This window comes from Rutidosis leptorrhynchoides, chromosome 2, assembly GCF_046630445.1.
Source record: "Rutidosis leptorrhynchoides isolate AG116_Rl617_1_P2 chromosome 2, CSIRO_AGI_Rlap_v1, whole genome shotgun sequence".
Lineage (NCBI taxonomy): Eukaryota > Viridiplantae > Streptophyta > Magnoliopsida > Asterales > Asteraceae > Rutidosis > Rutidosis leptorrhynchoides.
In genome coordinates this window covers 510,592,686-510,616,223 of record NC_092334.1, presented here as the reverse complement: position 1 = coordinate 510,616,223, position 23,538 = coordinate 510,592,686, and the positions used below count along the sequence as shown (strand labels likewise).

Genomic DNA, 23,538 nt, shown 5'->3' with positions numbered 1-23,538 from the left:
GAGCATAACTGAATTTGAATCTCGAGATGTTACATTCTTGGAAAACGAGTTTCCAAAACAAGGAGACCTTGATAAAGATTGGTCTTTATTTGAGACTACAGAATTACCTCATTCGAGTGGGAGAGATTTGAGGAGTGAAGATGAAGAATTTGTTTCTTTGGATATAACTCCTCAACATATTGCGAATGAAGATAATTCTGATCCGAGTGGGAGCAATGTGTCGAGTGGGAGCAATATAGCAAACCAAGAACATGTTTCTGAAGAATCTCAACCCATTGCTACGGAGCATAATTCTGATCCAAGTGGGATCAATTTGGTAAACCAAGAATATGTTTCAATGGATAATCAACCACGACGAAGTAGTCGTCAAAGTAAACCTCCACTTCGGTATGAGATCGAAGATGGTTATACTTTTATGGTTCAATGTAACGACCCGGAAATTTCCGATCAAATTTAAACCTTAAACTTTATATGTTTCCGACACGATAAGCAAAAACCCTAATGTTGAGTCTAGAAAGTTTGAAAACTATATTTATGTATTCTATTACCCTTTGACTGAGTCCGACGATTCACGAACTATTATGTGTATTAGATATACAATATCTTACATGAACGAATTTTTTTTAATTAATGAGACTAAATATAATCAGATATGTATAAATTACTAGATTATCATCATTATTGTTAAAATTATTATCATCATTTTATCATTATTATATCATTATACTGTTATTATATTTACTTTTAAAATTATAAGTATTTCTATTATTAATATAATAATTATTATTATTAGTATTTCAAATTATGAAATTAATAACAAGTATTATTAATATATTTTTTTTATTAGTTATTATTATTGTTTATATATTTGTTATTAAAATTGATTATATACTTTATAAATACAAATATAATAAATATATTGTAATGTATATAACAAATAAATAAATAAATTATAGTTATAACAAATATGTACAATTATATAACAGATTTAGCTATACGTCTCTATCTGTTTCTATTGCACCGATTCTTTCTGTCTTTAAAATTGTAACCAAACTGAATCAGATTACATATACACCCAAAATTTGTTTAGATCGACTTTTGACTTTAAATGATCTTCTTTTGTTCTTGTCTGTTAGATTAATCAATCTTCTTGACTATAAAACAACAAGTTCATTTAGGCTTTTAGACGTAAAAGACTCCTTTGCTCATCATTATTATCAATTATCAGTTACATCCTCTTTACAGTTTTCCTTTGAAGGATTCAACCCACAACAACCTGTCACCATTACCCTAATTCTCTTCTCTCTCTCTCTATATTTCATCATAACTATCTCTAGTTCTCACTTCCAATCTTGTTTAATTCAGTAATGAATCAAACATAGAACAACCTGAACAACCATTAAACTCTTGATATATATATATAAATATATACGTACTGCCGAACACAAAAGCCTGCAACTTACTTTTGTTGATGCTGCTACGTTCTTCTCCATTCCAATTAGTTCCTACTTTAACTGTCGAAATTATCACCATCATTAGAACCACTCTTTTCAAACGTTCCATCACCACTCCATCCTCTTTGTTTCCATCGATCACCACCTGTGTTTTCGATCATCATCCTCATTCTCTACTTCTTCTATATCTATTTCGATTGTGAACCCAACAAACACTCATCAAGGTTACTACTGTTTTCTTGCTCCTTCATCCAATTATGTACTTAGTTGTTGTTGCTATTGTACCCTTTCAATTGTAAATCAAAACAACCAAAGTGTTGCACCACTTATGAACATCACCGGTGTCGAGAAATTGTTGCTGTTTTCCCGTCAGATTCGAACCCAAACCAACAAAACAAACACACTACCTTGCAAACCTTTGACTTCCTCTTGAAACCCACTTCAAACTCGTTAGCCACCACACCCTACGGTTTACTATACAACCACAAACCACCACCTATTACAACTCATTACGGCTGCAGTTTGCATCACGTTTTAATCGATAGATACTTCACTTTCATCTCCCTTCAGCCATCGATAATCAACTCACCACCAAAACCGTCACAACTGTTTCTGTCGCAGCTCCTGCTGCTACATATTTCTTTTCCAACCGACCACCATCGAAACCCACCTATTCGACGCTGTATAAGTTTTATCTTTCTGTTTTATTCTTCTGATGCTACCCATATTTCCTGTATCTGGTCCCAATCACAGAAACGAATTATGAAGATAAAGATGATAACGTTTTAAAAGAAAAAGAATGATGGTGATATAAAATAAAAGTGATAATGGATAGCTGTAAAGTCGATTATATAAATAAAAAAAAATAAAAAATATCACCGAAACCCTTTTTTTAGAATTGTCGACTTCTGGTAGTTCGTGATTTAACCAGGACATCAAATAAAATTTAAAGCCTGGGCTAATTTGATCCGAAATGGGCTGTTGAGCAATATTGTTTTATGTTGGGCCGAATTTTAATGAATTGGGCCGTGTACTTAGATGTTGAGCCAAATTATTTATAAACGACGGGTTATAAGTTGAAACAGAAATACAATGGACAGAAGGGTGGCTATGGGTGTTTGTGTTTAGGCAAGTGGTTGCGGGTTCAAGCCTGGGCAATGACATTTTTTTTTTATGGAAGCCTATTATAACTTTTAAGGTATTATTATTATTAATATCATTATTATTATTATTATTATTAAAAGAACCATTAACTTTAAAATTATCATTTTTATTAAAAATATCATTTTATTAGCATTATCAAAAGTAACATTAAAATTGTTATTGTTATTATTATTATTAAAATTTACATTACTATGATTATTAATTTTACGAACAAAAGATATTTATATATATATTACATATCTAAAATAATATTACATACTATACTTTTATATAAAATAATATTATCTATAATATTAACTAAGTTACATATAGTATAAAAACATATTTCAACATGTTATAGATAATACTATAAACACATATAAAAATGTAAATATTAATAATATAACTAATATATTATAATAAAAGATATATATGAGACATACAATTTATAACACTAATAATTATATATCAATTCTTTTTATTACAATTATATATATTAATATATATATATATATATATATATAAATGATATAGGTTCGTGAATCCAAGGCCAACCCTACACTTGTTCAGTGATGTTATATGTATTTTTACTACAAAATACAATATGGTGAGTATATAGTCCCACTTTTAAACTCTAAATATTTCGGGATGAGAATACATGTATTTTATGTTTTACGTTATGGACACAAGTAACTGAAAAATATATTCTACGTTGAGTTGTACCATTGGCATACTTCCCTGTAGCTTGGTAACTATTATTTACAGCGGTATTGTAAACGCGAATCCTGTTGATAGATCTATCGGGCCTGACAACCCCAACCGGACTGGACGACCAGTATTCAACGGTTGTACAGTACTTCGTTTCGTGACTACACTTGGTACAGTGTAGTAAGATTTCATAATAAAGGGAATATGCGACGTGATTAAATGTTAAGTATGGTTACCAAGTGCTCAACCACTTAGAATATTTTTATTAAATGTTTATATATGAAATCTTGTGGTCCATAGTTATTACGCTACTAGCATCAAACCTATATATCTCACCAACTTTATGTTGACTTTTTAAAGCATGTTTATTCTCAGGTACGCATTACGTCTTCCGCTGTGCATTAGCTCATACTAAGAACCTTACTTGGAGTCGATCATCGCAATGGAACCAAATGTTGAAGACTTCGTCCGGGAGGATAAGGTCGAGGTCTTTACAGGTGGTATCAGAGCGTTGGTTTTAGCGAACCAGGCCTTGCCTTAGTGTGTCTGACTAGTAGTTGTTAAGATACATTAGTGAGTCTGGACTTTGACCGTATCTACCTGTCAAAAAGTTTTGCTTATCATTCTAGTCGGAAATCATCTGCTTATCATCCCTAGGGAATTTCCTGCTTATCATTCATAAGTCTAGACACGTCTTACTGCATTTAGTGCATCGATAGTGTATAGACAAGATTCATATCTTAGCATATCGGTAGACTTGCCTGATATATGCCGTAAATTCCTCTGTAGTCTATGAAATACATATAGATATTCTATATAGTTATAATATCATCCGATATCCGAAAATCATTTCACGTCGAAGATCTCTTCCATCCACCAAATTGCCCTTTTCAACCTGAAGCGCTTACTGGCGAACCTGTTCGAGAAACCATTTTCTCTTCCCTTTTTTTTTCCGAGTATTCCATCACGATTACATACTATCCCATAGTTCGAATCTTATTCATTCACTCGCTTCAACCGTCAATCATTCCGTAGTACTAGAAGAAGTTAACGAACTACGCGCTCGTGTGACGACTTTGGAGAACTTGGTGCGAAGGTTACGAACACCAGCAGCAGCACCAGCAGCATAATCAGTATCACCATCATCGATGTCGACAGTACCCTTATCATCTCTAAACCATAACCGCGCCGTAACTCTCAATATCACAATCTGTACCTCGAATATCAACATTACATGCCTCAATATCACCATCTGTACTTCGAGTATGAACTTCGTTCTACACATCGATCTACATTGGCTATCTTCGCTTTACGTATCATTCTACCTCATTTTTCCTCGTTCGACATGGTGAATATGTAATTTCTAAAGTTTTAGAGATTATGTAATCTAGTATTAACGGTAAATCATATGAGTTTTTGACTCATTAAATCCATGATTACATCCGATGAAAATATATATGTAAGTATATTTTCATAAAGATTGTAATTAAAAATTCTTTTGTACAAACTGTTAATGATGAAAATATTTTAACGGGTGGGTAGTACCCGAGGAATATTTAGAATTCACATTAATAAGTTACACTGTACATTCTTCGAATCTGATTCAACGATCATTTACTATCCTACTTACAACTACCGATATACGTATCCGTTCACCACAGAATAACTATTTCTATTCAAATTTCATATTTGGATTTTGACCTATCAGAATTCAACAAGTGGCATAACGAAGAAAACATTGGACAAAAATAAAAAGTGTTAGAAACAAACGAATTAATTAATTGGAATTGTGATAGGATTTCACGCTAACTGTTCCGGCTAACTGTTCCCAGCTAACTGATTAACATTTAATTTATCGCAATTTACATTCTCACAATTTTATTTATCGTCATTTAATTTCTGTTATTTATTTTTACGCACTTTAAATAACGGGACACGTATGCAAGGTTTCGACTTATCATATCGACCCATCTATATATATATTTCGGAACAACCGTAGACACTCTATATGTGAAGGTGGGAGTTGGCTATACAGGGTCGGAGTTGATTCCAAAATATATATATACTTTGAGTTGTGATCGACACCGAGACCGGTATACGGGTCACGATACGTATTATTTAATTCGAATATTATATATTAAATTATGTATGAATCATTGAACCATCGGACTATTGGACGGCTAACTTTGGACAATTAAAATGAATTAAATTAAAATATTGATTATAACATATGAAACTAAATAATTCTTCAAGCTTGCCACTTGATTTCATCTTAAACCTCATTTGTATCTCGACAATTACAATGCGTGTTCAAATCTTTCATGATTCTTGAAAACCCCTCAATCGAGAGGATGAACCAACCGCGTTTCATATACGGAAGAAAAGACTTATGCTCCTGTAAGACTCTCGGAGACTGAGTCAACGTTTAACACGCAGCAGTGTTAATTTCTTTAGTGTTATTATTACCCAAAATAACTTTGCAATCCCTTTTCAAATTAGCCAATTTTGTCACAGCTCCAGCAAGTTAACCTCGACTTCTCAGAAAGGTTAGTTTCGATATATATACACGTTATTCTTTCGCTGTTATTACCGGAGAATCTTTTATATTCCATCATCAGTGTTTAACCATCTAAAAACACAATTCTCCTGAAACCACCTCAGTTTGATAACCGATGACCCAGATCCGTTAACTTTGAAAATGCTGACGAAGCAGCATGTTGTAGATGGTCTTAATGACCAAAAGTTGATGATAAAGAAGGAGGTGTTAGGAACACCCAATGGAAAATCTGGTATTGAAAATCGGATTGAGCTAACCATGAAAGAGACCAAGGACAAATACAAGGACCACACTCTGTATTTAAAGAATCCAGATGATTCTGTTTCTGATGAAATCTTTAGTGAACACCTTGCTTCCGAATCTAAACCCTTACGGGTAAATCTTCATCATCATCCTTTGATATTAGAAATTCCAAGATATTATTGTATCTTTCATATCCTCAATATTTCTGGAGATATTTTCACAACTATTCTTATCTGCAATCATTTACCTCTCCGTAGTATCTGCGTTATAACATAAAAGAAACTGTGTTAGTTTCTAAATTCTGAAACCTCCGAGTTTAAAATATGAATGTTTTGAAGTAGTGTTGGGAACTGATACATGGATTAGTATAATATAATGACACTTGATCAACGTCATTATATTACAGTAAATCATGTTGAGTTTCTAATGGAATGTGATGATTCACAGTACCATCATCATGTGCCATGTTACACGACTCATTCATTCTATTTAAATTTCTAAGCGTATCACGGAAATATTTCCTTGATATTTCCGTTCTTCCGTTATTCCAACAGTTGCTAATAATTCGTGCTAATATATCTTCCTTCTGATTAGAATATTTCCTTAAATCCCTTAAATTCCGAAATTCAACATGACTACGTCAAAAGTTAAGACGGACTTTTATTTCTCCAGTTCACACTTTTGTGATAGCTTCACTCGTACGCTTCACATAATCGGATTGTTTTATCCATATTAATCAATAATGATAAAACTCTAATTATCAACTCTTATTCGTCATAAAAACAATTTTATTGTTAGCCATGACGACCTCACTCAAATTTCGGGGACGAAATTTCTTTAACGGGTGGGTACTGTAACGACCCGGAAATTTCCGACCAAATTTAAACCTTAAACTTTATATGTTTCCGACACGATAAGCAAAAACCCTAATGTTGAGTCTAGAAAGTTTGAAAACTATATTTATGTATTCTATTACCCTTTGACTGAGTCCGACGATTCACGAACTATTATGTGTATTAGATATACAATATCTTACATGAACGAATTTTTTTTAATTAATGAGACTAAATATAATCAGATATGTATAAATTACTAGATTATCATCATTATTGTTAAAATTATTATCATCATTTTATCATTATTATATCATTATACTGTTATTATATTTACTTTTAAAATTATAAGTATTTCTATTATTAATATAATTATTATTATTATTAGTATTTCAAATTATGAAATTAATAACAAGTATTATTAATATATTTTTTTTATTAGTTATTATTATTGTTTATATATTTGTTATTAAAATTGATTATATACTTTATAAATACAAATATAATAAATATATTGTAATGTATATAACAAATAAATAAATAAATTATAGTTATAACAAATATGTACAATTATATAACAGATTTAGCTATACGTCTCTATCTGTTTCTATTGCACCGATTCTTTCTGTCTTTAAAATTGTAACCAAACTGAATCAGATTACATATACACCCAAAATTTGTTTAGATCGACTTTTGACTTTAAATGATCTTCTTTTGTTCTTGTCTGTTAGATTAATCAATCTTCTTGACTATAAAACAACAAGTTCATTTAGGCTTTTAGACGTAAAAGACTCCTTTGCTCATCATTATTATCAATTATCAGTTACATCCTCTTTACAGTTTTCCTTTGAAGGATTCAACCCACAACAACCTGTCACCATTACCCTAATTCTCTTCTCTCTCGTCTCTCTCTCTCTATATTTCATCATAACTATCTCTAGTTCTCACTTCCAATCTTGTTTAATTCAGTAATGAATCAAACATAGAACAACCTGAACAACCATTAAACTCTTGATATATATATATAAATATATACGTACTACCGAACACAAAAGCCTGCAACTTACTTTTGTTGATGCTGCTACGTTCTTCTCCATTCCAATTAGTTCCTACTTTAACTGTCGAAATTATCACCATCATTAGAACCACTCTTTTCAAACGTTCCATCACCACTCCATCCTCTTTGTTTCCATCGATCACCACCTGTGTTTTCGATCATCATCCTCATTCTCTACTTCTTCTATATCTATTTCGATTGTGAACCCAACAAACACTCATCAAGGTTACTACTGTTTTCTTGCTCCTTCATCCAATTATGTACTTAGTTGTTGTTGCTATTGTACCCTTTCAATTGTAAATCAAAACAACCAAAGTCTTGCACCACTTATGAACATCACCGGTGTCGAGAAATTGTTGCTGTTTTCCCGTCAGATTCGAACCCAAACCAACAAAACAAACACACTACCTTGCAAACCTTTGACTTCCTCTTGAAACCCACTTCAAACTCGTTAGCCACCACACCCTACGGTTTACTATACAACCACAAACCACCACCTATTACAACTCATTACGGCTGCAGTTTGCATCACGTTTTAATCGATAGATACTTCACTTTCATCTCCCTTCAGCCATCGATAATCAACTCACCACCAAAACCGTCACAACTGTTTCTGTCGCAGCTCCTGCTGCTACATATTTCTTTTCCAACCGACCACCATCGAAACCCACCTATTCGACGCTGTATAAGTTTTATCTTTCTGTTTTATTCTTCTGATGCTACCCATATTTCCTGTATCTGGTCCCAATCACAGAAACGAATTATGAAGATAAAGATGATAACGTTTTAAAAGAAAAAGAATGATGGTGATATAAAATAAAAGTGATAATGGATAGCTGTAAAGTCGATTATATAAAAAAAAAAAACATCACCGAAACCCTTTTTTTAGAATTGTCGACTTCTGGTAGTTCGTGATTTAACCAGGACATCAAATAAAATTTAAAGCCTGGGCTAATTTGATCCGAAATGGGCTGTTGAGGAATATTGTTTTATGTTGGGCCGAATTTTAATGAATTGGGCCGTGTACTTAGATGTTGAGCCAAATTATTTATAAACGACGGGTTATAAGTTGAAACAGAAATACAATGGACAGAAGGGTGGCTATGGGTGTTTGTGTTTAGGCAAGTGGTTACGGGTTCAAGCCTGGGCAATGACATTTTTTTTTTATGGAAGCCTATTATAACTTTTAAGGTATTATTATTATTAATATCATTATTATTATTATTATTATTAAAAGAACCATTAACTTTAAAATTATCATTTTTATTAAAAATATCATTTTATTAGCATTATCAAAAGTAACATTAAAATTGTTATTGTTATTATTATTATTAAAATTTACATTACTATGATTATTAATTTTACGAACAAAAGATATTTATATATATATTACATATCTAAAATAATATTACATACTATACTTTTATATAAAATAATATTATCTATAATATTAACTAAGTTACATATAGTATAAAAACATATTTCAACATGTTATAGATAATACTATAAACACATATAAAAATGTAAATATTAATAATATAACTAATATATTATAATAAAAGATATATATGAGACATACAATTTATAACACTAATAATTATATATCAATTCTTTTTATTACAATTATATATATTAATATATATATATATATATATATAAATGATATAGGTTCGTGAATCCAAGGCCAACCCTACACTTGTTCAGTGATGTTATATGTATTTTTACTACAAAATACAATATGGTGAGTATATAGTCCCACTTTTAAACTCTAAATATTTCGGGATGAGAATACATGTATTTTATGTTTTACGTTATGGACACAAGTAACTGAAAAATATATTCTACGTTGAGTTGTACCACTGGCATACTTCCCTGTAGCTTGGTAACTATTATTTACAGCGGTATTGTAAACGCGAATCCTGTTGATAGATCTATCGGGCCTGACAACCCCAACCGGACTGGACGACCAGTATTCAACGGTTGCACAGTACTTCGTTTCGTGACTACACTTGGTACAGTGTAGTAAGATTTCATAATAAAGGGAATATGCGACGTGATTAAATGTTAAGTATGGTTACCAAGTGCTCAACCACTTAGAATATTTTTACTAAATGTTTATATATGAAATCTTGTGGTCCATAGTTATTACGCTACTAGCATCAAACCTATATATCTCACCAACTTTATGTTGACTTTTTAAAGCATGTTTATTCTCAGGTACGCATTACGTCTTCCGCTGTGCATTAGCTCATACTAAGAACCTTACTTGGAGTCGATCATCGCAATGGAACCAAATGTTGAAGACTTCGTCCGGGAGGATAAGGTCGAGGTCTTTACATTCAACTAGAAGAGGATGAACCAAGAAATATAAATGAAGCTCTCACGTTTCCTGCAAAGGATAAATGGTTAGCAATGGAAGAAAATATGGAGTCTATGAGATCCAATCACGTTTGGGAATTGGTTGGGTTTCCAAAAGGAAGAAAAGCCATTGGGAGTAAGTGGATTATCAAAATAAAGCGTAAAGCTGATGGTAGTATTGAAAGATACAAAGCTCGACTTGTGGCAAAAGGCTACAATCAACAAGAAGGGATTGACTATGAGAAAACATTTTCACCTGTTGTAAGACTCACATCAATTCGTTTGATTCTAGCAATAGTGGCAAGTATGAACCTTGAATTACATCAAATGGATGTAAAGACTGCTTTCCTCAATGGAAATTTAGATGAAGAAATCTATATGGTACAATCGACGGGTTTCATCAAAGAAGGCCACGAACATAAGGTTTGTAGATTGCTTAAATCAATATATGGCCTCAAGCAGTCATCAAGACAATGGTATATACATTTTCACAATGTGATCGCGTCAATGGCTTCAATGCAGTCAGTGAAGATAATTGTGTTTATACCAAAAGCTCTAAAGGAAAATTAGTCATATTGTCATTATATGTTGATGATATATTGATTGCTGGAAATGACAAGGAGTATGTTTTCGAGGTTAAAAGATGGTTATCATCTAACTTTGAAATGAAGGATATGGGTGAAGCTGAATATATCCTTAAAATTAAGATTTCAAGGGATCGCTCAAGGAAGTTGTTGGCTCTTTCGCAAGAGACTTATATCAACAAGATTCTTGAACGTTTTAACATGCATAAATGTAACTCCCTAGAAACTCCTATGGCTATTGGTGATACGTTGAGCATAAGCGGGTGTCCACAAACTCCACAAGAGAAACAAAAAATGAAAAATGTTCCTTATGCTAGTGCGGTTGGAAGTCTCATGTATGCTATGATGTGTACGAGACCGGATATCTGCTTTGCTGTTGGAATGGTAAGCCTATATCAATCCAATCCAGGATTAACCCATTGGAAATCCGTGAAAAGGATACTTAGGTATCGTAAGGGTACTAGTCATTACTCTTTGTGTTACGAAGGAGATGATCTGCAAATGAGAGGCTATACTGATGCTGATTGGGGAAGAGATATGGATGAAAGAAAATCCACGTCTGGCTTTATTTTTCTGTTAAACAAAGGTGCTATATCTTGGAGTAGCAAGAAACAATCATGTATAGCATTGTCTACAATAGAAGCTGAATATGTGGCATTTTCAGCTGTTGTACAAGAAGCTGTGTGGCTTAATCGCTTTTTAAGTAGTTTGGGGGTTGTTGGCAACACCAATGATCGAGCATTGATATACTCTGATAATGAGGCTGCCATTGCACATTCAAAAGACCCCAAGTTTCATTGTAAGACAAAGCACATAGACATAAAGTACAATTATGTGAAGGACAAGGTTGCAAGAAAGGAAGTAAGTATGGAGTACATATTTACGCATGATATGGTAGCAGATCCTTTGACAAAACCCATACCTAGAGATGCATTTGTTAAGCATGTTAGGTCTCAAGGATTGCGTAGATTTTGATAAATGTACTACTTTAATAAATGTACTTACAAGTTTAAGTTTATATCCAATGCAATGAGGTTCCTTTTAAATCCTAGTTTTATTGTTCGCTCTTTGTGTTGCGAATCAAGAAAAGTATGTCGGATAGATATAAGATTAGCCCACTCACATGGGTAATCAATTCCATTTTATGTGACAAATGGATAAGTGGTGTATATTAAGCATATTGTTTTAGTGACAATTGAGAGCTCAAGATTGAGATAATTAGACGCCACATTTGTAAGTGTACTAATATTACGTGAATTTTCAAAATTCACCTTATCTGTCATGAGTATCCAGATGTGAGTTCTTAAGAGTTTTATGAGTAGATGAGTGAACTCAAGTTTTGAACATTGAGTATGTTTGAACTATCATCTGTGCAACATTAATTTAATGACATACATCCATTATGAAAGGAGAAATGTTGCAGCATGTGATTCATACCACATGTGATCAAGACGACCAATAGGGAAATAGAAGAAACGATCTCTACTTCTATGTTATGTGAGTCCCTTGAGATATTAGTAACCTCAATTTAATATCCTTATGACTTTTTCTTGTCTCTTGAAGCTTAGTTCAATGTTTGCTATCTTAAGGCGTTGCTTAAAGGTTATGAGTGATTCAACCTGGCCGGACGTTCTTAGAAAAGCAAGTTGAACCAAGGCCAATGAATTCTAAGAGAAGGGAAGATCATTTGAAGTTCACATTAAATTGTATTCACCGGTCGACCAATTATATTTTGTCTTGGTGACAAGTCTTAGTGATAAATAATAATTGTGAATACAAAAGGGTTTTATAAGTAAAACTGAGATCATGCGAGTTACTAATGTAATTAATGGTCTAGGATATTGCATACTAAATCTACTCTTTCCAAGTTTATTGAGATGCTATATATTCCTAACAGATGTATAGCAAATGAGCTCTCAAAGTATGCCTGTCGCACGGCCTAATTCCTAGTATGAATGGTTTTGTGTACCATACAATAAGTTTCTCGAGATATAACGCGTATATCAAATTCGTTTGTGTGCGAGTGGGAGATATTGGAAATAATGAATTAATTACACCCACAAACTCTTTGTATGCCACACTCTTTATGTATGCCACATTTAAATTGAAAGTTAATGGAGACTTATGGTCTTTATCTTTGTGGCTATATAAAGAGAGTTCATCTCTTTGTTGAGATATAAGAACAAGAGTGAAATACACACACAATTGAGTTAGTGAGAAAACATTAGTATTCGTGTTGGTACGAGGCAAACTATTGAAGGAATCTTAGGCTGTGGAAATTTGAAAGCGTTCCTTTTGGTGATCGCTTTCCCGACCGGTAATCTAAACGTCGATCCTACTCGCTTCCGCTACTAGCTTTCGGGTATGTCTCGAATCTATTAATTATACATCATGGCCGATATGGTTACACGATCTTTTAATTATGCAAAATCTTTTAATTATTAAATTTTGAGAACATTTTGTGCAACAAATTAGTAGGTACAGTTGTATGCATTAAAGTTTTTGGGTATGCATTTAAGTTTTTGTATAAATGTTATGGAGTTTCATTGGCAACATATTGTACAATGCATGTTGGGGGGAACTATGGGTGCAACTAGCAGAAACCTTGCACCATTTCAGTGATGCTTCTGGAACTTTTTTCTAATTAATAAAATTTATTGGTAAGGTATGTTTTTTGTGTGTTTGAGTTATGCATCTAAGTATTTTACATGTAGGCTAACAATGGAACATTTTTGGGAGAACTTGGAGCGGTAGCCACAATTGAAAGGAAGGCGGTTTCTGTTGGTTACTTGGTTCACTAGACTGATGTAAAGAGTATTTATGCTAACTTCTTTGAATGTAGGTGCAAGCACATGGATCAAATGGTATGGTTGATGAAGATATATAACATTTATAAAACGAAACGCTACAAGAAACATGTTTGGAGAATCTAATTCTCTTTCTCATATGTCTAACCTTCATTGTGCACTGTGTTATGTAATTCAATAAAAGATGCTTATAGTTTTGAAAATGTATTATTATCAGAAACACTATTATACAAATTTTCTTGCATAATCCCGCGAATTTGCGTGTCTTAAACTAGTGTTGAATACTAAATGATGATATTATTTAGGTACACATGGTAAACAACATGTATAACCATAACATCCTTTAAAATTTAACAAATTTCAACTTGGGATCTTTTTTCCTTAACATTTACCCAAGTACTCAACTATTACACATTAATAGGTGACCCGAACTCCTTGATATCTAAGAATTTCACCAATAAGTTCACCTCGACCCGACCCAACATACCGCCCACATATCTCTCCGTCTCTAATAAACAAGAAAGTCGGAACCTCCACAACGTCCATGTCTTTCAAGAATTGCATACAACTTTCGTTTTCGTCGCCGTTCATCCTTGCAAAGACAACGGTGTCCATTTGTTTTGATAGTTTTAGCACAGTTGGGTACACCTTCACACACGGGCCACAATGTTTTAGGCCGACATCGAGAACCAAGAGTTTTTTATCCGCCTTGTGATCGGCTATCAGCTTCTCAACGTCTTCGCGGTTGTGAAGTTGTACCTATAATTAAGGATGTGCACAAATTTGGATTTTCAGTTTGCTTGATTTTCAACCGTTATTACTTTTCTGTTATGTTAAACTGAAATGGAATTTAACTAATAATATATTAATTAACTTAATAATGGATATAACAACAAACCGATTTAAAGTTGATTGTTCATTATTATTTTGGTTAAAGTATGATTATTTTTTTATTTTTTTTTGTTTTACGATTTTGATCGAACCGAATTCATTCGGTTTTGTTTGGCTAAGGTGTCCATATTTGAATCTGGTTTGATTTCGGTTTTTAGTCTTACCATTAAAAATTTCAAAATCGAATAAACAGAATCGAATAACTCAAGGAAATCGAAAACTAGATTGATAAAAACCTCTTCAAAATTACCTTTTAGTCTTTTATATCAGCCATATGGTGTGGAGTACTAAATTTAATTAGTCAAATTAAGTTAGAACTAGTAGAACTATCACTAATTTAACTAAACTAGAACTAATGTAACTATAATAACTACTTTAATGAGTATATATAAGTATATTAATTAGTAATTAGTATAATAAGAGATAAAAGAAGATGTATATATGACCAGAAAACTTACAACACCGGAGTGATTATCACCATAATACAAAACATCACCCATCAACATATCTGGCCCAATCCCTTCTTCTTCATGAATCTTTTCCATGTTTTTGTAAAAACTAAAATGTGGCACTTTATCAATTTTTTCCGTTACACACAATTCTCTCATTTCATCTGATTCATCACCCATAACCAACAAGAAAACGACATCGTTGCATGTCTTACTTAGATTCACCATGAATGGATACATCTTGCTACTTTGTTTACTATGACTAGCTGCGAACTCAACAACCACAAGTTTTTGTTTAGCCTCACGTAACGCGGTCTCGAATTCAACCGCGGTGTGGATGTGTAGTACTTTGTCTTCATCTTTAACCTTTTTAGCAGTTCCACCACTTGTGCTGCCGGTACTCACGGCAGCACCACCGGTGGAACAAGTAATGAACAGTTGTGGTATAAGAGTTTTGGTTTTTTTTGGGAAGAATGATTGGAGTTTGGGGTTGTAATGAGAAGAAAAAGAAGTGAGTTTGGTTGTTGAGTAGAGGTTTTGTGGTGGTTTTACTATTAGGTTTGTGAAGGTTGCCATTGTTGGTGGTTTGATAAATGAAGTGTGTGTTTGTGTGTGTGATGGTGGTGGGGGGAGAAGGATGGGATGAGGTTGAAAAAATAGGTGGATTTAAGAGTTGATATCAAGTGAGAAAACATTGGAACCACTCGTTGAGTTTGAAGCTAATCCACCAATCCACTTTGATTTTTTTTTTTTTTTTTTAATAAGCAAGTATTGATATTTTTGTGTAAGATTCTATGATCATTGGTCCAAAATGTTGATTTTTTTAATGAAATCATTTTTGTGATTTTGAGAATTTTTGAAATAATGAGTGGTTATATAAATTTGGTGAAATTGGTTGTGCTGATATTTTTATTCTACTCACATATTTGTAATTTTTTTTGGGTATTATACATGTCTGTTTATGTGCCAACTGCCCAAATAGCCCAAATGGTAAACAATTTGTACAATTTACAAGATTGGCTCAAAGATACTATTTTGAAGCCCAAAATGAAAGCTCATATATGGCCCAAAAAATTGTGACAAATATAAAAGCAAACAAAATTATTATACGAGTAACTATTAGGCTCAAAGTTTTAGAGTGGAAGCCCAAAAGGCCCACAATTTGGACGGCTAATTCTTCGAAACTTGCATATTACATCACTTTGTTTATTCAAGTATATAACAATCTAGACAAAACTTACATATTTCCAATAATTATACTTACTTAATTAGTAGAAATATTACAAGAGGGAAATTAATTGATTTTGGTTTGAGCATGAGCTCGAGTTCAAGCTCGTTTAATTTCAACTCGAATCGAGCTTCAAACAATCAAACGAATCGCGATCACTTTTACCCTTGCAGACGTACATAAACAACTTCTGGTTAAATAAAAATAAAGTGTGTTATTTTCTTTTATTACTATGGCCATAACAAAATAAAATTTGCACTCATGTTTGGTACCAGTAAGAAGCTGGTTAGATTTTGTTTTTGTCTATACATGAAATATATCCATAAATTGCCTGATGACTTGTGATCTACCTCATACTTTTCAACCAATCAAACACCTCCACATCACATAATTGATGGATAGCATTCCCTACTTGAACCAATAGCATCAGCCCACAAAAAAGTTTACTCATTTCTCAACCCATCACTCCCCTATATTACATTATCCAACCCATTTTCCCCCTCAACAAACACAATCCACACAAAATCAATCTACAAAAACCAACCACATCACTTTATAATCCCACAAAATATCACTTCACACAAAAAAACTTAAAAACACCTCATTTCCAGATCCTAATGGCGAGCGTAACATCTTCAGCTGTTTCCGTCCCATCATTCACTGGCCTCAAGGCGGTCGCACCGACCGCCTCAAGGGTCACCACAGTCAAGGTGGCAGCAACCACCCCGAAGCTTTCAGTGAAAGCTTCACTAAAGCAAGCTGCAGTTGCAGCTGTTGCTGTTTCAGCTAGCGCGTTGCTGAGCAACGCGCTAGCATTTGAAGTCTTGCTAGGAGACAATGACGGTGGGCTGGCTTTCGAGCCAGCCACTTTCTCCGTCCCAGCGGGTGAAAAGATTGTTTTCAAGAACAACCGAGGGTTCCCACACAATGTTGTGTTTGATGAAGATGAGATCCCGTCTGGTGTCGATGTAGGGAAGATATCAATGGGTGAAGATGATTATTTAAATGCAGGAGGAGAAACATATGAAGTGACATTAACTGAAAAGGGGACTTACAGTTTCTATTGTGCACCACACCAAGGTGCTGGTATGGTTGGCAAAGTTACTGTTAATTAAGCTTGGTTGATCATTTTATTTCTTAATAATATTTGAGAAACTGGTTTTGTAAAGAGTTGAATAGACCAAGAATTATCCAACCTCTATTCTTATTATTGTTTCACTTGTGTTTGTTTATTGATGCAAGTTTACATAAATTTATTATAATACAACCCAACACAACTATTACAAGTATGCATTGCTATATTGTTTCCTTATAATTGATCTATGGTTCTTGGTCTAAGTAACATTTTTTTACTGTTAGATGCCCATTACTTTGGTTTATGATATGGTTTAGAGTTTTAAGTACCATATTTGTTGATTATTATAATATAATGCCCATTAATTTAATAGGGATGATGATGATAATAGAATTAAAAAAGAAAGTAATTTTAATGGCAATAGATATAAAGAGGTAAAGTTCAGCTTTGATGCAGGTGATTATATCTTATTTACATGAATTTCATATACCGTTCTAATTTTCTAATCTAATTAGCTTAACAGAACCTTAGACATGCCTATAAATTCATATATATGTGATATGTCTACTAGTATATGCAATATTATAGAATTTATCTTGATTAAATAATGTGTCTATACAACAATGAATTACAAAGAATCAAGAAAAACATATGTTACATGTACTGATGTATACTTGATCTTAACTATAACTTCCTAACATGTCTAACCAAGTTTGTAAGAACCGCTAAATCAAGCGGTTCTAAGGAGTGGTATAAAATTTGGTTATCCAATGTTTATGTAATTAAAGCGTTAGGGAGGTTAGATATAGAACCAAGAATCTTACCACCAACATCAGGGAAATGTTCATAATCGGGTAACGGGCTAACTTTCCCATCAGCATCTACTTTAATCGGGTACTTTAGAAGATGACCGGGTAAAGGCGTAAAATAGTCAGAAGTGAACCTTTCCCAATTCTCTTCTGCAAACTGATTTATATTCTGTACACAGACTAAACTTTCAGGCTCTTTAAAGTAATCTTGAATCTTGCCCAAGTGTTCGGCCCATAGTGACATTCTGTATCCGTACACTTGACCATTTAGGTGCATTTTCTTTTGTGCCCAAGTGTGATGCGGTTGATAAGCACCCATGGCTATTTCTGTATCGCGTGATCCAGCCATGGATCGTTGGTTAATGTTGGCGGAACCTAATATTACATATTCATCATCCACTATCATCCCCTTTGCGTGTACGTATATCATAAACCTTCCATTCTTATGAGAAGCCGAAACCTATAACATTTCAAGCATACTTATGGCATTAAATAACTTTTTTTAGTGTATGTATATGTTGAAGTTCAACGTTTTGCCCTTTTTTTTTTGTTTTTCACCATTTTTAACGTTTGACCCCGTCGGGAAAAAAATCTCACTGCCTGTTGATACAGATTGCATTAGTTATTTGTGTACTTACCGAACTGTCTTCATCCTTGCATCTTTCACGATTTCCGAGACAGTAGAAATTTAAGTAGTCTTGTGGATGTGAATTCTCAAGATTTGAATTCTTAATCTCTTGGGCTATAATTTCATACATCATTTGCATAGTTTGTCCCTGAATGTTAACAAACAAGAAGGTTCGGAATAGAATTCTGATGATTTAATTAAAAGTGATCGAGCGTTTTGGACCAAGCCAACCGACCCGACCCGTTTTGACATGTACCACAAATTATTCGTTTTGACCTGTTACCTGCCAAAACAAAATTCCTTGAACAGGCGCAGAGGTAGGGATACCTTCGGGCCACATTGGAATCACAACATAAACTGAAAACCTCTCGTTTGCCCGTATCTTGCTAGCAATCTTCAAAGCCAGCTCCATTGGGATCAAATGATCAGCGCCTGGTTATAGAAAAAAGTCGATAAAATATTATTATAAAAATATTAAAATTTTAAATATGCAATGCGTGTAGCAGTATAGCACAAACCTGTGTCTTTATTGGATGACCATGCGTACGATGAACCAAGAAAATATTGATTTTCAATGTAGATGAAGCGATTGGCAGATCTTATGGCTTGAACGTACGCCTTTTGTATGCTTGTATCAATCACCACATTTTTTGCACATCCGAGATTCTGTTACACGGAAAGACAATATAATGTCGAAAAAGACATGGCATAACGCACGTTTACAACAATTTTCGGTTGTGTAAAATTTCTTAAGATCGTAATCTCGCAAACCTGAGATTCAGCAACTCCAACATCTTTGGGAAAGCCTTCCAGTGAACCAGAATCGATTGAACGAAATATCTGTTCATGAAAACACAAGAAACGAAAGGTCAATTTGGGTCATCGTTAAGCTGTAACGGGTCAATTTGGGTCATGGTTAATCTTTAAGGGGTCAATTTGGGTCATGGATAAAAACACGGATTCTCTATTTTTTAAACATACATTAGAGGCTGACACTGCGACCCGTTTAATCACAAACGGGTCAAGTTGGGACATGGTTAATCTTTAACGGGTCAAACATAAAACAAGATGAAAAGAGAATGAGTCAAACAGAAATTCTGCATTTCAATGCTTACAGCCTCCTGAATTGATATTCATACAAAAAAAAATACTATTGTAATAACACAGTTTTTGCAACCATACTCAATGCCAGTGGCGGAACCATAAATTTTTTTTACCGGGGGGGGGGGGGGGGGGGAATTTTTTTTTGAAACCATAGCAATTTCTTTTGGGCAAAATATGAAGGATTTGCGGGAAAAAATATGGAGTTTTTTGGGGGGGAAAAAATCTACCGGGGACAAAATGAAAAAATCCAAAATTTTTGCATTAAAATTAAAAATCCACTGTGGGGGCAGGTGCCCCCTGCCCCTACATATTTTCGCCCCTGCTCAAGGCATTAGTTGTTTATAAGATATTGAATAAATAAGGTTTGAGGGACAACCCATCCTGACCCGAACTCTTTTGATCTGTTACTTAACCCGTTGGGTCGACCCATTTTGCCACCTCTAAAATGGGTAAACACTGGTTGAGGTTGCTAACCTGAACATGCCATCTTTCAGGATCTTCCTCCTTTGTAGCCCATAGCGATGGATCATCATTTGGAACCCGTGATGAAGGGCAAAGGATCCATGGAATTCGTTCTATCTTAAATAGTGAATCGTCATGCCAAGGTGATATCTTTTTGACTTTTTGACCAACTCGGGACCATTTTGTAGCCTTTTTCCACCTTTGCTCAAAGTTTTTAAGCACGTCATGTGCAGCAGGACCGTCGATTTTGCAATGTAAATCATGCCATGGTTGTCTTGGACCTTTTGTACTTGACTATCATAGAAATAATACGGTATATGATACAATCTCAAAAAAAAAAAAAAAAAAAAAAAAAAAAAAAAAAAAAACCAACTAAACACAAAAAAATTCAAAAAGGTTGAAACTTTCAAAAAATTTCATTTTGGGTAATCTTCTAAGTTATTCGATTATCAGGTTTCACGTTAATGGTGTCAAAGAATTAATAATCATTCAAAAAGGTTAAGTTTTTAGAAAGTTTATTACCTTTTTATGCAGTCTCCTGAGAGTAAAACAGTATTGTAGTATGAATATAATATATGTGAAGTAGATTAACTTACAGATAATGTTGGATTATGGATATCGTCTTTAAAAACAGTGTCACGATCACGAAATAAACGATGTTCTGGTGTGTCATAGCGACCATCGCAAAGGTCAAGACCTCCAAGAAATGCTGTTATCTTTCTGTAACTTCCATGTGCTGCTGTATCAACTAAAACACATTTTTGATGATGTGTGTATAATGTCCCAACAACCTGCATTAATTGCATCGCATTGCATTCTTTAATATAAGAAACAAAACTCAAACATATCATCTATAGATTTAAATACGCGATCCGTTTGAAGTTTCTCACTGCCCAATTTGCCACCTCTAGTTATTAAAAGTCAATTACCCAATCTGTCAATTACTCAATCTCACAACAATTAAATAAACAAATAACTTTGCATATGTTATGAAGCTGACCTGTTGTTTGAAAATGCTAAGTTTGTTGCTTGCATATCGAGGTGCCAAAACGCAGTGAACTGATGTGTGTTTAAAAAACTTCTTAGTCTCTTCATCATGAGTTTGCATCACTCCTTCCTGAAATACAAAACCGTGTCGATTTTTATCCAACCAAACAATAAATTATCATAAACTATCATGAATCATTGCGAGTATATATACTTAAATGTACGCAGCTTAACCAGGTTATCTCATGATCCTGATCACCCCAAAATGTGTTGCTAGTGAGGTTAGTATGTAATTTAGTATATTTTATTTGATTAAAAGACACTCGAGCAATAAGTCATAAAAAAACATGAGGGGATCGAAATGAAGGATTAATACCGTCTTGATGAAGAATTTATCATGTGAAGTCTTATCATCCCAAACAAGCAACAAAACCTTAACCCCTTCTTGTGATTTACACTTCAACAACTCACCAAGAGTTAACTCCCCGTTACTTGGTAACGCCTTTGTTGGCTCTCTAACCAATTTAATCTTATCGAAAATCGACCAACCAAGTACATAAACCAAATGTCGAGCTTCCAAAATCTCATGACAAATATCTTCCCAACAACCTTTTTGTTTATAACTTCCACAATCACCATCAACTTCTATTTCAGGCAAGTGTCCAACTCCAACATGTGCGTCTTGATACAACGTCACGTCACATCCATGTCTCATTGGAAAATAACATCGTCCCAAACCAAACAACTCATCCGTACCAACTCCATTTCTATTATTATAATCATCATTAAAGGGAGTAAACATAAGTTTAATCCTAATAGCCGCTTTAGGTTTAGGCGGTTTACCAAACGGGCCAAGTATAGGGAACCAATCTTCTATCAACTCGCCCGATTTGATCCATTTAGCAGATATGGTTGCAACACCAATCATATCTGCACCAAAAACATCATTATCTTTTACCTGAAACTCAACTTGAGATACAGGATGAGCTAATGGTGTTATAATATGTTCGTCCCAAACCGGATATTGTGAATTTGATATAACACGTGTTCTTGCAACCGTAGCTCCGGCTAAACACACGCTAACGTATGGATCACTTGTAATTACTCTGTGATTATTATTGTTGTTATTTCGTTTCGGTTTCTTGTTTTGTTTTTTTGATGATTTACATAGATGGAATACTTTTAAACAACGACGAACACGTTCTGTTGGTAAATCCATGTTTGGTAAACAACGTGCTTCGATTATTGTTAAATCTAAGTCTCCATGGAGATAAATTGTAGAATCTGAATCACGGATTGATGACATTATATTATTATTATTTTTGTTATGTTATTTGTTATTATTTAGATAGGTGAAGGTGATGTATGTACGATATAGTAAGTTTTTTATGTTTGTGAGTTGCCGGAATGGTTATGAGGATAGGGTGGTGCCGTTGGGATGCTCCGGCCAGGGTGACCAACGGCGGTTTAGAATGTTCCGGTGGGGATCGACCAGTTAGAGATGCATGGGAAATTTGTTGGGATTAATTGGAGTAACTGATTACACGTGGACATGCCAAACAATAATAATGCAACCGTTTTTTTTTTTTCAATAAAAAAATTATGTTTTCTTTTAAAACTTTTGGTAACGTTTGACCATCTATGTCATAAGTTAGACCATTTTTAATGGAAGGACGTGATTGGGATGTGATTGGGTGTTTTTTGGAATACAGTGTTGATTTGGTAAATATGATGGGGTGATTGCGTGATAAAATTTTTATGGTATGGCGTGATGGTTTTATCATAGGACAATAGGTCCTACCTTTTTTCTCTTTTTCATTTAGGGAGTTGATCCGTACACCACTTGTTTTTTGCCATACATCACCAAACTACAATTTTTGACTATTTTACCCTTTCTAACTCAAGGCCCTTTTCCTTAAATTAATTATGAGAAAGGGTAAAATGGTCCAAAATTAAATTGTAGTGGTGTATGGCAAAAAGTAAGTGGTGTACATATCAGCTCCCTTTCATTTATGTTGGACTTATTTTTTTATTTCCTTCATTATTTTAATAGAAATTATAAGACATATAAATTAATTAAATTAACAAATACGCTGAAATTAATAAAAATAAAACGATTACAATTTATTAAAAGTCCTAAAAATGAAAAATTACAATAATT

The 23,538-nt window shown here is 33.7% G+C and overlaps 3 protein-coding genes across 3 annotated transcripts; 1 reads left to right on the top strand and 2 right to left on the bottom strand.

Moving 5' to 3' along the window:
• Positions 1 to 14,021: 14,021 nt before the first annotated feature.
• LOC139892820 (thioredoxin-like protein CDSP32, chloroplastic) lies at positions 14,022 to 15,743 on the bottom strand. Its single transcript, XM_071875949.1, has 2 exons — positions 15,094 to 15,743; positions 14,022 to 14,503 (listed from the first exon to the last, which is right to left on the bottom strand). Exons 1-2 carry the CDS (start codon positions 15,658 to 15,660, stop codon positions 14,159 to 14,161), a joined length of 912 nt encoding a protein of 303 aa, XP_071732050.1. The 5' UTR covers positions 15,661 to 15,743; the 3' UTR covers positions 14,022 to 14,158.
• A 1,061-nt stretch (positions 15,744 to 16,804) lies between these two features.
• Positions 16,805 to 17,530, top strand: LOC139892819 (plastocyanin-like). Its single transcript, XM_071875948.1, has one exon. It carries the CDS (start codon positions 16,930 to 16,932, stop codon positions 17,425 to 17,427), a length of 498 nt encoding a protein of 165 aa, XP_071732049.1. The 5' UTR covers positions 16,805 to 16,929; the 3' UTR covers positions 17,428 to 17,530.
• A 631-nt stretch (positions 17,531 to 18,161) lies between these two features.
• LOC139889541 (phospholipase D delta-like) lies at positions 18,162 to 22,683 on the bottom strand. The gene is made up of 9 exons (XM_071872489.1): positions 21,754 to 22,683; positions 21,391 to 21,507; positions 20,987 to 21,181; positions 20,403 to 20,684; positions 19,596 to 19,664; positions 19,343 to 19,490; positions 19,108 to 19,256; positions 18,835 to 18,972; positions 18,162 to 18,656 (listed from the first exon to the last, which is right to left on the bottom strand). Exons 1-9 carry the CDS (start codon positions 22,681 to 22,683, stop codon positions 18,162 to 18,164), a joined length of 2,523 nt encoding a protein of 840 aa, XP_071728590.1.
• Between the last annotated feature and the right edge of the window lie 855 nt (positions 22,684 to 23,538).